This window comes from Scomber scombrus, chromosome 7 (genome assembly GCF_963691925.1).
Source record: "Scomber scombrus chromosome 7, fScoSco1.1, whole genome shotgun sequence".
Lineage (NCBI taxonomy): Eukaryota > Metazoa > Chordata > Actinopteri > Scombriformes > Scombridae > Scomber > Scomber scombrus.
The window spans coordinates 27,076,759-27,090,732 of record NC_084976.1 but is presented as its reverse complement, the minus strand read 5'-3'; the positions used below and the strand labels follow the sequence as shown (position 1 = coordinate 27,090,732).

Below are 13,974 nucleotides of genomic sequence, written 5' to 3'. Positions count from 1 at the left end.
TTGCTACTCTGAAAGAACCAGTGAATTGTTTCTTCCTTTATGGTTGCGAGTTCAGTCGGGGTTCTTTTCACTCAGAAATGATTGATGTTGTCCCTGTCGATGGGTTTACGTCAATATGCCGCAGTCTTTCTGGGGACTGTGAATCAGTATTTACTATCATTAGTAAGGCACCGGTCTCATTGTTAACAGGATGTTTAGTCACTGATTAAATGATCAGGGTCTAGCTGTGAGCATCTCCACCATGATCTCTTGGTTTTCTCTTTTATCGTGATATGAGAAAACTGCAACAATGGCAGTAAAGTTGCTTTAGAATAATGAGCCTGAAAAGCTCTGTACCAAAAGAAATGAGAATAAGACAACTTGATTCAAACATCAAAGTAATCAGTGTATCTTTAATTTACAATCTCTAAGAAATAAACAATAACAACACCTATTAAAAAAAGCAATATCCCCTAAGCAGGTAAACAATTACATGTTAATCTCAATCTGTACTGTACAAAATGAGAAAAGTGCACCTACAGCAAGGCACAAAAAAGTTTGTATTTCAATATTACAGGCAGTTTGCCAAACAGTGGTGAGCCTGATCCTAGACTGAAGAAGATATGCACTGAAAAAACACGATTATTCTAGGGCTAGATTTAATCCTTGGCTTATAAACTGTGCTGTATTTCTGTTTCTTACAAACTAAATATGAATAAACTGCTAATTTTGAGTCTCTTCTATCACAACGTTGACACAGTTGCACACAGTGTACATAATTAATTAAACATAATGGGCTGGAGAAAAGTTTAAGAACAGCAAATTAACATCATCACATCAAAATCTGTTGCAATAAGAGGAAATTCTTCTTTACGAACAAAGTCAAAATCCTGCCTTCCCATGTACAAAAACTACAATGAATGTCTCAGGAGGAAAACATATAATCACTATCAATATTATACATTGATAAGTGGTATCCAAGATCAAGCAAGAAATCTCTGACAGCATATTAAATGTAATTAAAACAACAGCTGATATTGTAAATCTGTTGGATGTTGCACAATGAAGACTGCTGAGCGTAACCTTTGACCCTTTACAGTTTGGTCCCGTTGTCAGATCAGGGTCATTTGTCGAGTACTGAACTGGCTAAACAGTGATGTTTTTATGTCAACATGAACTATTGTGCAGTTATTGCTGTTACTTTAATCCAGGCACGACACAGCTCAAAACAACAAAGCTACTCAAACAAATAAAAGATTTTTCAAACTCACAGTGGGGGAATTAAATTAGTTTTAAATGCATTTACCAGTAAAACAATTTATCTGGTCAACTATTCAGAAAACATGTATTCATTTTCAGAAGTATAAGGCACTAGCATCTACAAGATCTTTTTTTTTTTTTTTTGAGAAAAGTGTAAATATTACCAAAACGCTGCAGGAAAATGTTACCATATAAAGCCAAAAAAAAAAAAAAAAGTGTAAGAAATCCAGATTCTGAGAAACATTAATTCACCCTTTTAACAGTGCTTCTACTATTCCTAAGTTGTGTCCTGATGGAGGAAATGACCATGTCAAGTAAAAGTAAAAGTGAGCAGTCCAGGGTGAAATGAAAGCCTATACATTTTTTGAAACGATAGCAGAGATTGAAAACATTTTCATCTGCATTTTTCAACCCACTGTAGTGGATAAAATCACTGAGTCAGATCCCATAACAACACAGACGACATTTAAGATCTTTCGATGACTTTGCTTTGATGCTCAAGTATTTTCTCCATTGATTTCTCCCTCTTTATGGTCCTGTTCTGCCTCCTCTTCCTGCAAGTCACCTTGCTCCCCATTGAACTTATCATGAGCCCTTATGGAGAATTTGCTGTTGGGACCTGCGGTGGCTTTGCGTATGATGAATCGCGCCCTTCCACGCGACAAGCTCCCCCGTCCTCGCCCTCGGTTGTCTGCCCACTTGCACTCTACCTCGCCCTCTCTGTCATCGTGCTGAAGAGGGAAAAAAAAAGGATGAAGGAATTGTTTAAGGCGGACTTGACAAAATATATGTGTACAACATATATGAGTGTGATTTAATCAGAAATGGGAGACATTCATGAGGGAAGAGATTTACCCTACCAAGTAGTATTTTCTGCTCTTTGGAGTAAATTCTGGGTCCCACTCTTCATTTTTTGGTTGCATTGCCATGTTTGCAGGGTGACATTGTGAACTGTTTCCCTGATAATTCCCTCTCCAGCCCCTTCCACGAATTCTCACTTGCTGTAATTTGAAAAAAAAAAAAAAAACAGATTGTAAAGAACCAAAAACTCCTCTCTTCTAATCTCTTCAAAACAACATGAGTTTGACTTACAAATCCTCCACGTGGCTTTCCTCTTTCAACAGGTCCAGGTGACTCCCTTTGATCCAGTCGAGCCCTGTTAAAGCTTTCATCTTTAAGATCAGACTTGTCATCGGGCAAGTCTTCTACTTTTTGGGAATTAGAGGATGATGAAGACGAGGATGAACTGGAGCGAGAGCGCTTCTTCTTACTTTTCCTACAGGGAGAAATTTGACATGCAAATTTCCACTTGCTTAGCTGTTATTATTAAGTGTCATTGCAGAAATACAAAAATACAAAACATAGGGCAGTCACACATACTTTGATTTCTTGCGGCATTTGGAGAGGTTTTCCACAGATCTCTCTGTACTAGAATCTGGGGAATCTCCCTTATCTCTTCCCCGATTCTGATTAATATCTCTGTCATGGCTGGAATATTTTTTACGCCATTCAATATCCAAACGAAGGTCCATTGGGTCGCCCTTTTTTCCCCCGCCGTCCTGAGCAAATCAAAACAGAACAAAGACCGTGGACAGACTTTGGATTAGCAAGTAGATGCTATCAGTCTGCTCTCAGCCAAGCTGGTTTGTACACTAAATAATAGGGTCCATGGGGAAAAAGGGGTAAAGACCTAGGTAACAGCCAGCTGGCATGAATACAACCAAGCCATTCTGGAGTGAGTTTTCCAGTGCACTTTACGGGTCAAACCAGTAGTTCTGCATTTTTTTCTTTTCAGCCTATTATCTAAAAATCTCAACCATTTCCCCAAAGCATATGTTTTTAGATTATTAAGGCAATTTTACCATAATATGGTATGATAATCAACTTGCAAAGACTTGTCCTGACAGAGGCAATCCATCAGCATTTAGTCTTTTCTTTTTTTGTGTCACAAACCTCCTCACTGGTGCGTTCAAGTGCTTGTGGGAAATGCCAGCAATCCAATCCACAAAATGAACAGCAACAACATATTTCATCATCACCATCCGGCCTTGTTTATGTAAAATGACTTCCAGCAGCCACATTTTCAATATTGGTATCTCAGTGACAAGGTGCATTCATGGCAATTTAAAAACAAGTGTTTTAAAAAATAGTTCCTGAATGCTCACTGTGATGATTCTCCTATTTTTAAACAAGTTTCAAGTCACTGCTATTTGATTATCATACCACACTGATATGAACTGAAACCAGTAGCTGTATGGAAGGTGGGAAATCAATCTAAAAACTTTCAGGTATGCTTTGGGGAAATAGTTGGTAGTAACTAATGTATATGCACTTCATAGGTATTTGGTTATGACATGCAAAACCACCATTATGGCATTAAGAAGAACAAGAAAATACGGTTGTTCACGCTAATTTGAGTTTACTCAATTTAACGTTTTTTTTAGTAGTTTTTGCGCTTCATGTTTACAAATGGGTCATCATATGTGTCCATGCGCATCAATAAAGAAATATAGTGAGGGTTTACTCAGAAAGTTAAGCATTATATACAAGCACAGGTGCATTTATTGCTTGCTGTTGGTTATTTCCGTTCCTAGTTTTTGTAAAGGATACTTACGAAGACAATTTCTTAGAGTCCTTTGAACAGCTTGGGCACAGCAGCTTCCATTTCTGACCTTATTTGATTCATTAGCCTTGGTCAGGCTTGTGCCCACAGTATAACCAATTCACCATTTGTGGAGGTGGTATATAACAAACAACAAAGTCAAAGTGCCATATTTTGCATTTGCATTTTCTTAGACTTTGAGCATCTCCTTTCAAGGAAAGCCACAGGCTTTAAGAGAAGCAGTCTAAAGGCATCTGGCTTGCTCACTGGATTGCTGTTGTTTGTTTTTCCAACATACTTCATACTGCAAAATATTCAGTCACCTTGTAAGTGCCCTCCTCTGAGCTTTTCATCGCCTCAAAAAGTTGAGAGTGTTTCTTAAAAGCACTTGGTGAAACATCAATTCTCCTGCAAGAAAGGAACACAATTAAGAAAAAACAGTATTAAGATTGTACAGGTGTAATAGGAAAACAAACTGTGAGACACACTGAACAACAAACGCAACATAAAAACAGAAAAATAAAAGAAAAACTGGTGTGAAAATAAAACTGACCTCCACAGAGCATGAGAACAAATAAGCCAAGATAGTCTGTTGATTTTCAGGTAGGAAAGGTGAGAGAAATACCTGAAAGCTGTTAAAAGAGGAGGTGAAGCCACAGCACACTGAAGGTGAGAGGGTCACTCAATAGGCGACTCTACCTGTGTATCTCTGGGCTTTTTCTTTGCTTCATCATTTCCTTCTCTGCAGCTCGTCTTTGGTACATGGTGAATCTCTCGTTTAGAGTCATTCCAGAAGATGGAAAATGCTGAGCTGTATTGAGAAAGAATATTTAGTTATTTGCGCTCTTCCTTTTTGTCACATCTCCGTCCATCTATTGACTTGTCAAATATAGAATATTCTCTCTATCAGTTTTCTTTCCAATAGAGGCATGAGACATGGGGTACAAGTATTATTATGACAGAGCTTTGCGTTAGAACTGCAACAATATATCGATTAGTCGATCGGAAGAAAAGGAATCTCACTCAACTATTTTGATAATCAATTAATAGTTATTGACATTTTTGGTTATTGTGTCTATAAACAATTTCTTAAATTTAGTTTCCAGACAATTTACAATGTCAGTATACTGTGATGCTATCAGAAATGTATATGTGGAGTTACTTCAATGGCCAAAGCAAATAAAAAATGTGTTATTCGAGATAACGGATGCTTATTTCATTACTCATAGATAGATTTATCTGTACTGAGAATAATAAGTGAAGACTTACAAAGAGAGGACTCACCTTTAATGTGGTGAACGATGGCGACAATGTGTTGAGCAAACAGCTCAGAGGGACTCCTCTGTAACTGGGCAGCCTGAACATGTTGAAAGATGGAGCGAAACTCCTGATCCTTTTTTGAGGACTGCACAAGATCCTGAGACAACTGTCGCTCCTCAGCTAAAATATCAGAAGAGCTGAAAATGGGGACAAGCATTTTATTTAGTCCCCTGCTTGTCTATAGATATTAACAGAATTCATGTTGCTCTTGAATGAAATAAAAACCTTCAAACATAAGAAGCAGAAGTGCAGTTAATATTGCATCGTTTATAGCTGGGTGTAGAGATTTGACTGCTGAGAGAAGTATGATGCTCACCTTATAAGGCTATCTCCAAGGATATCCATTCTGACATTAAATTTTGCTTCCTGTTTTCTTGAGGACATGAGAGGTGAGTCCTCAACCCTGATCATAAACATCTCTCTGTCGGAGTTCCTCCTTGGTGGTGGTGTAGGTGATGGGATGGAGGGAGATTTTACCATATTTCTGGCTTTACAACTGGACAGTCCATCAAAATTTCCTGCTATCTCCCTCTTAGCAAATGCAGCAGCAATGGCAGCTGCTTTATCCGGCTTTCGACTGAGATACATCTCCTCTGCCGTGGCGTCCAGGTCACTGTTAGCTACCTGTGAATAGGCCACATTCTGCCATTTGCCTAAGCGCCCCTCGAACATTTCTCGGGCTGAGTTAGTGACTTTGCTCTTTGGCTTAGAGGACTCATCCCCATTGTGCCGGTCTTTCTGAAGTGACTTTAAGTGGGGCGTTATGATCATCTCTTCCTCTTCCTCAGCATCACCAGACAGAAAAGGAGAAGCTTTCAAAAAGCTGCTCAGAGACACTTCATCATCAGTGTCCTCTTTGTGCTTTCTGGACACTGAGTCAGAGAGAACTGCGGATACTTTGCCGTTTATTTTCCCTTGCTCCATAGCCATATCATTTTCTTCTGCATTCTTGCCATTTTCCAAAGAAGATTTAGCTTTTTTATTTTGCTCCTCCAAAAACCTAAACAATGACAAAGAGATAAAGAGTTGTATCTCACTGGGCATGCTACTTGAGACAATTTAAAGAATTAAATATCAAATTATCATAGTTAAAGTTGCTTATATTATCTCCAGGTCTTGGATTAATGGTGTTTTCTGACAATATATCATATTGGAGCCTCTACAAACAAGATTTTCTAAAACAGTTGTGACATATGAATGTTTGATGAGTCTATGAAAACAATGATTTTAATTTCAAATAAAAAATAATGTTGCACAAGGCAAATATTTGACTCCCTCTAAATCCCCGAACCATACTGTAGTTTGTTAAAGGAGCAGTGTGTAGAATTGAGTGGTATATAAATGGAATATAATAGTCATAACTGTGCCTTAATTAATATATAATCACCTGAAAATAAGAATCGTGTTTTCATTAGCTTAGAATGAGCCCTTTATATCTACACAGGGAGCAGGTCCCCCTTCCATGGAGGCTGCCATGTTGCACCACCATGTTTCTACTGTGGCCCAGAACTGACAAATCAAACACAGGCTCTAAAGAGGGTCTTTCACATTTTTCCCGAGTTTCATGGCTACCATAGGTTCTCCTACACTTCGATGGGGAGGGTGAGGGTAGGGGTATTAAATTGGTGGCAATCACTGCTAGATGCCACTAAATCCTACACACTGGTCCTTTAAGAGGCCCACAACTGACTACCCAAAGCCAAGAAAAACATCATTTTGTGGCCTAAAATGTGTGTTTGAAACCATCTAAAAACTAAACAATGATGCATAACATGTTATCAACAAAGTTTAATAAAAAAATGTCATAATATAGCTGAGAAAAGAAGAGTAAAATCAGCCTTACTTTCTGAAGGCAATGGAGATAGCTGTTTTATCTCCATCGGGGTATTCTTCACTGGAGAAGAAGTCAAAGCTGGAAAGCATTGGATTTAGATCTTCCTGTGAGGATTTTTTTGTAGAGGATGAATTATGCACCGTCGGACAGGAGGGGGCTCCATTGCTGATGTCATTTATGTTTTTTGTGGAGGGACTAGACTGAGTAGTATGGCTATTCTGACCAACAATACCAGCAGAGCTTGCCAGAGGACTGCTGTTGCAGTCTGTCAGTCCCTGCCAGTTCCCCTCAGTTTTACCACTGCTTGCACCTTCCTTGACATCCCCTGCCATTACGCCAACAAGCTCCACTTGCTCCCCATCTCCCCCTCCTCCCTTTTGGACTTCCTTGGAGGCTGAGAGATCCTCTTTGGAGTTTTGGTTCAGAAGCAACAAGGCTGGCCTGCATTTTGGAGAGGGGGAGTGTGAGTGTGAAGAGGAAGAATGCTGTGAGTGTCTGGATAAGGGTGAGGAGGATCGGTCAGACTGACGAGACTGGCTGTGAGGGGGGCTTCCTGACCGTTTCTGGAAGCCGTGAGATCGTCCTCGTGAATGGTTTTGCTGCTGCTGTTGCTGCTGCTGGTGTTGCTGGTACTGATACTGTTTTTGAGGATGCTGCTTGTAATTCTTCCAGTTGGGGCGGAAATTATTGTTGTTGTAGCCACCGCCCCCACCACCACGTTGGTAGCGTCCACGTGGGAAGTAACCCCGCCCTCGGCCCCTGAAATTGTACGGCCTCCGGAAGCCGCGGTGGTAGCCCCGGAACTCCCGATTGTTCTGGTATCCCCTTGGATATTTCTTCTCCCGGTTATGAGCTGGAGAATGAGATCTTGACCGTGACCGAGACCTAGAGCTGTGAAAAAATGAATAAAAGACAGAAATCACATTATTATTTTCCAAAAAGTTCCAAAGATACATAGCTTTTCTGATCTCTGGTCCTAAACAAAGCAACACAATTTCAGTTCTGGTACCACTTCATAGGCAGCTGCATGTATACACACACATTTTGACATTAAAGGGTATTTTTCTGTTCATCAGTGTCCAAAAACCCCCACTTATGAATCCACTTTGATTCAGTAAACTATGAAAACATCCAGTAGTGTTGAATACATTTTATAGGCACATATCTTGTGCAGCCTGCTCAATATACTTCAACTGTATCACTGATAAGCAGCACAGCAATGACTGGCAGCCATACATCAGTTGGAATTGGTAAAACATATTTGGTATATAGAAGAGTTTCTTCATGCACGAGCAGAAAATGAGGAAAAGCTGAGATTTGTCAGTGTGGTGCTGAACCAGGCTGCAGGGTCGGACTCGTCCACATGGTGGCTCTGCTGCTCTTCTGCAATATAACCTTCTGCAGCACTCCAGCCTGAACATTTAACATCGTCTTCGAGTTATGATACTGTATGTTCACTTCTTCAAATCAGTGATTTAATCAGCCCAACATGCTCTTTTTAAGCCTGACCACATTTCAACACAACTTTCTACTGGTATCTCATAACATTATGAATGTCTCAGGTCAGATGTAGACGTCAAACTTGTTCAGTTCTGCAAGTATTTTTTAAAACCACTACAACAGTCAACAAATAAAAAGTAACAAACTGCTCATTCAGTTTCCCAATTAAAATTGTGTTGCATATAAAGACTACAACTCAAATTTAGCACAGTATATAAATGTACACGTCTGGTGAGATATTACATAGAATACAATTATATAATACGGATCAAAGCTTAAAGTAAACACATTCTTCAATCCTAAAAACAAGCTAAAAAAGCACAGAACTCACCTAGTGCGTTTTTTCATTGGAATACAGAGTGATTAAAGAAGGCAGCGCACTAAGCAGCACTAAGCAGCACTGCACACTCACAGTGCGAGCTACAGAAACTGCATCTCCTCGGAACAGCTCTAATGGAGTGGGGAGTCACATGGACCATATGAGGGGGGAAAAAAATACTCCTACTCAAATCCTTCGACTCTATGCTTGCCAGATACAAGAGCTAGCCAATCAGTTCAGAGAGGATTTATTAAAAGATCAATCAGACACAGATTGCTGTTTGGATCATTGCACCGAACTGTTGCAGATATGAGCGTCTTAACCATGTTTCAATTTAAAGCCAATAACACATTATAACTTCTCTTTCTATTCAAGTGACAAGTCACTGAGATAAGTTGTGATAATTTTGGGTCTGGGTCCCGTTAGATGACAGTGTTAAAAAGGCGAGGCGTAGTGTCAGTAAGAGATGGAAATGTAATGAAAAGTCGTTACTGGGTGTAAGTGTAAATGTATTGCTTTTTGGGGTGTTTGTGGTGTTTATGTACAACTTATGCAAATGTGTGCATTCAGGCTTAAAGTAATAGTGAGACCACAAAGCTATTTGCACATGTGCGAGGTGACTTCAGAAAGATTCCTTCCACGTCCCTTCTTTATGCTAATTTTAATGTGCTGCAACACTGCCAGGAAATGAGCTACCCTGCCATTTTACTGCTATGCCACAATCATACTGCCAAAAGCAGCAGAGGCATCCGAGTGAAGCCACATTTTTTTTCTTCCAAATACACATTGTAGACAGTAGATAACCCCACAGTCAAGGCACTTTTACTTAAGCAAAGCAATGAATAACAAATGCTGTCTTGATAAGCCTGATAAAATATTTTCATGTGTGACTGAGGTCAAATAATATGTAAATGTTTCCCAAGAAATGCAAACTGCAGTAATATTTACTCTAAGTAACTTCATTAGCCGGCAGCTCAACTCAAGAACATCTCAAACATCAATTTCCTCTGGACACAGAAGCCTTCTCCAGAGCTTGGGTAAGACCCAAATCCATTAATGCGCTACACCGACATTGATCGCTCATATGAGAATCAAACTCATAAAGTCCAGGACAAGACTAGGTTTTACAGATGGTAACAACATATCTACAGCTCACAGGAAATCCTGATTATAACAGAACACAGAACTGCTTGTTGACAATTTCTCCACAAATAAACTATCTGGATATGTAGTTTTTACATCAGCACATTTCATTGTTAATTCTTTGAGATAGATTTACTAAAATTTGAATGGAAAAGGTGTATAGCAAAAGAGATGGCATGTGTCAGAGTTGACCTCTATGTGTGATGAGACAGTGATTTGACTACTGCACCTGTTGCTAATTTCTCAATCTTCACGATGACAGTAAATCACACCGTAAGCATAATAGCCGTCAATGCAGTCTTTGTTCATATGTACTGTATAAAACCTTTGAAGACTCAGTTAATAAACATTGTTTTTATAACTCTTGTCTACCAAACAATTTTTCTACAGACAAAAGCTCAGGACAGATAACAGTGTTTTAATTAATAGGGGTGTCTTTACCAATACAGGACAATGCAGTTGATCTTTACCATGAAAACACAACACAGCCTATTATTAGTCAAAGAGGGTAGTTCATAAAATTAAAATCTACCTGTAACGATGCTTCCTAGATCGGGATCTGGAGTGACTTCTGGAGCGAGAGGTGGACCGGGATCTTGACCGGGACCTTGAGCGGCTCCGAGACCGAGAGGCTGATTTTGTGGATCTGGACATCACTGCAGACAGCCCACCTCAAACTGTCACACAAAAGAGTTGTACATCCAGGTTAAGGATTTTGAAGAATGTCAGAAAACAAACAGTGCAGAAAACAATAATGGCTTTGTACCTTTTCAAGGTACTGGCAGCAAATAATGAGTATTGGCATGTGGTGCGACAATGGCCGTGTGAAGTTAAATTAATTTAAGAAGAGTTGAGAGTCAAAAATCCAAATCCGTGAAACAAAATATCCAACAGAGATAAGCCATCAGAGGTGCACTTCAAAAACAATCTTCACGCAAAAGCAGAGTGAGGAAACTGAACAGCTGTGAAAAAGGAAGAAGGCAATCTGCCGTGGTGTAGGGCATCCAAACAGAACCAGTTTTATTTAGTCACTGATCATTTGCATAGAGGGCAGTCTTATGTCAGTCATCTGACTACTTAACTATTGAGCCCACAATAAAATACTTATACAAAAATACAGTTATCAGTAAGATATGCCATACTGTTTTAATATATTGTACATTCACATGGTGATTTACAGCATAAATGAAAACTGATGATAGAAATATTTGTGCCTGAGTCTCTGTCTGTGTGTGTGTATAAGAAAAGAAAGAAGAAGAAAAAAGAAAACCCGGGATGTTCAGTACTATTTTTCTCATTCGTCAGTGTCAACCACTGTAATTCCTTGAAGGATCAACCAATGATGAAACAATTCAGTCTTCTTTGAAACTTCATTACTAATTCACACTTTTAACGTCTTGAATACATCTGCTCTGTGTTTCCACTTAGTTTAACTTAAGTTAATGACAACAGATCTGGATTAAAGTATTTAGCACACTGTGCACACTATTTTGAGGAAGTAGTGTGAGACCATATTATGCTGTATGTCTGTCAAGAACAACAGGTTTCAGCTCTAGTAAACATAGTGCTGCTATGTTTAATGTACCAATAAAGCTATGTGAGGACTCTTGACAGAGGATTATTAAGTCTAATTTAGATCTACAAAAATCTACCCTTTGCTGTACAGTAAATGTATGCTCATGATTACTTTACATGAACTATGAACTACTTTGGCATCTGAAGCACCTCTTTTATTTAGTTGTCAGTTTGCTTAAATGTTATTGTTAGAAAAGCAAAGGTTACTGTAACCTCACATGACTAGTCCATATATAATACTTAATCTCCCTTTCACCGCACTAGACTGATGAGGGGGAAACAGTTGATTTCTTCTGTAGCTACCTCACTATATCACATTTCCTCACGGTTAATGATCTGCTGTGGATGCTCACTATGGACTACTTGTTCAGTGCACACACACCTCAGTAAACTTCCAACTTCAAAGGCAGTTTTTTCTTCTGTACTCCTCCAGGGCTCTACTTGAATGCTTTAAGTAGTATTAATACAATCTATAGCAGGAGCATCTCGTTCTCGCCAAAGTCCACAAGGCATTATCTGTGACATATGATCCTCTGAGTACAGTAAATGCCAGGGATCAAATAATTGATCTTTCATTATGAAAGTGATCTTCAGGGACTTTGGAAGGAGGAAATTGCCGAATACACATGACAGGGATTTCAAAACCAGCGCATCACATGGTGGTCCCAGTGTGTATCCTCGCTACTATTTTGGAGAGTATTGAAATGGATCCATCATCCCCCCCGCCTCCTCACCATGCTCTAAGAACGTCCCACTCTTCTCATTCCTGGCAGCTTGTTGTTTTTGGCTTTTAGAGAATAATTTCCTGAAGGCCCAGCCTCAACAGACCGTCAATTTAGCTTACTGTGCACATTTCAAGAATGGCATTCACATGTGCCCGTTTCCAGCATGTGTTAGCCAAACAATAAAATAAATACATTTATGATTGACTTTATTTTTCTTTGTATATCAAAAGAGTTTGGCCTTGTAGGCAGTTCTTGGGTAAAAGTTTAATTCTCATAGAGTATTTTGAATTTGTAGTAGTAGTAGTTGTAGTAGTAGCAATAAAATGTTTAAAGGTTTTATTAAGCTTTTTGTGGTTTTCTGTTATTTTTATACTGTTATGATGTCAGATATCTATGGTTAAAGGTCCAAAACTTAAGATGAACTCAAGTAAAAATGCACCATGAAAATCAAAATCTAGGGCTTCAACCTGCTCTGTTGCTTCGTTTGCAGTGTTACCTACTTATTCATGTTGACGTCAGATTATTTGCGCATGCCACCACAATTTCAAGCACAATTGAAATTTCAGATCAGATTGGGTCTCAAACATGTATAAATGTATTTGAAAAGTGTAGGTTTTGGCTAAAGAACATAAAAAAGAAGTGAAATCCTTCTACTACTGTTTGTTTACGTAGCCTCCCGAGCCACCAGAGGTTTTCTGAGAGGCATCTTCTGGAAGCTAACCAATGAGAACATAGTGGGCTCAATGGGATGGGAGCCTGGAAGAGACAGGAGCTACAACGACCTGTTACAGAAACAGGATGAACTGAGGGTCTGCATTAAGGGCTTGTATAAGATAAACAAAGATTTTTCTTTTTACTGTAAATCTTGCAAAGATATACCAGAAGAGCCCCAGATTATAAATATATACCTGGAAATGTGCACAATACCTCTCCTGTAAAACCACTACATCTGTGTTTCAGACATTCTCATATGGCTGAAAATAGTTTCCTTGAAACTTCTTTTCTGTGGGTGTCAGCAGACACTGCGTACAGAACAGCTATACAAAGTTAAGGTTTCCCATCAAAAGTGTCTATTGCATTATGATGGCTTTATTAACGCAGAGAACCTCATTTTGAACCTTAAAGTGTGAGTATATGCATGTATAGTACATCTGTGTAAGAAACTGGTTTCTGCCTCCTGCATTCAACATAAAAACTAGATGGTAGAATTTTACATTGGGATCTTTTTCTATAGACTCACTCTGAACGCTTGATTGATAACCAGCTGCAGCTGCACAGTGTGTGGTCGGCAGCGTCATCACCATAGCAGTCAAAGACTGTGGCAAGCTTGGTCTTTAATCACTCACTACTAGATTTGTGTACACAAATGCTGTTACTGACACACATGCACACAAATGCACACACACCTCTGACTATAATTGTGAAGACTCTGAATTGATTAACTGTTTTCCTGAATGACTGCTTCCTCTCCTTTTCTAAACCATCCTAAACCTGAACTAACTGCTTTTACCCTCTGCCAACATCATCTATGTTCCCATCAATCACTGAAATGACGTGACTATTAATGACCCCACACTTGTCAACACTGTATCAAATGATGCACTTGATAACGCAGTCACAAATGGCTGCACGGGTCCAAGAAAAACATCTTTCCTGGTCTAACTTTAGTTTTCCTGGTTTCGATATTTTATCAGGCACATAAATCATCAGATAAAGG

General features: G+C 39.2%; 1 protein-coding gene across 1 annotated transcript; it reads right to left on the bottom strand.

The window, feature by feature from the left end:
* Window positions 1–1,451: 1,451 nt before the first annotated feature.
* thrap3a (thyroid hormone receptor associated protein 3a) lies at window positions 1,452–10,611 on the bottom strand. The gene is made up of 10 exons (XM_062422698.1): window positions 10,490–10,611; window positions 7,005–7,886; window positions 5,478–6,161; window positions 5,126–5,298; window positions 4,541–4,652; window positions 4,165–4,249; window positions 2,620–2,798; window positions 2,332–2,515; window positions 2,100–2,240; window positions 1,452–1,970 (listed from the first exon to the last, which is right to left on the bottom strand). Exons 1-10 carry the CDS (start codon window positions 10,609–10,611, stop codon window positions 1,737–1,739), a joined length of 2,796 nt encoding a protein of 931 aa, XP_062278682.1. The 3' UTR covers window positions 1,452–1,736.
* Between the last annotated feature and the right edge of the window lie 3,363 nt (window positions 10,612–13,974).

Excerpts from the sequence above, each read along its gene's own strand:
- thrap3a (XM_062422698.1), bottom strand. The coding sequence starts at position 10,611 with ATGTCCAGATCCACAAAATCAGCCTCTCGGTCTCGGAGCCGCTCAAGG. Across the intron at positions 7,887-10,489 it reads TCTAGGAAGCATCGTTACAG|CTCTAGGTCTCGGTCACGGT; the intron begins GTAGATTTTAAT and ends ATTTTTTCACAG. Across the intron at positions 6,162-7,004 it reads ATCTCCATTGCCTTCAGAAA|GTTTTTGGAGGAGCAAAATA; the intron begins GTAAGGCTGATT and ends GTCATTGTTTAG.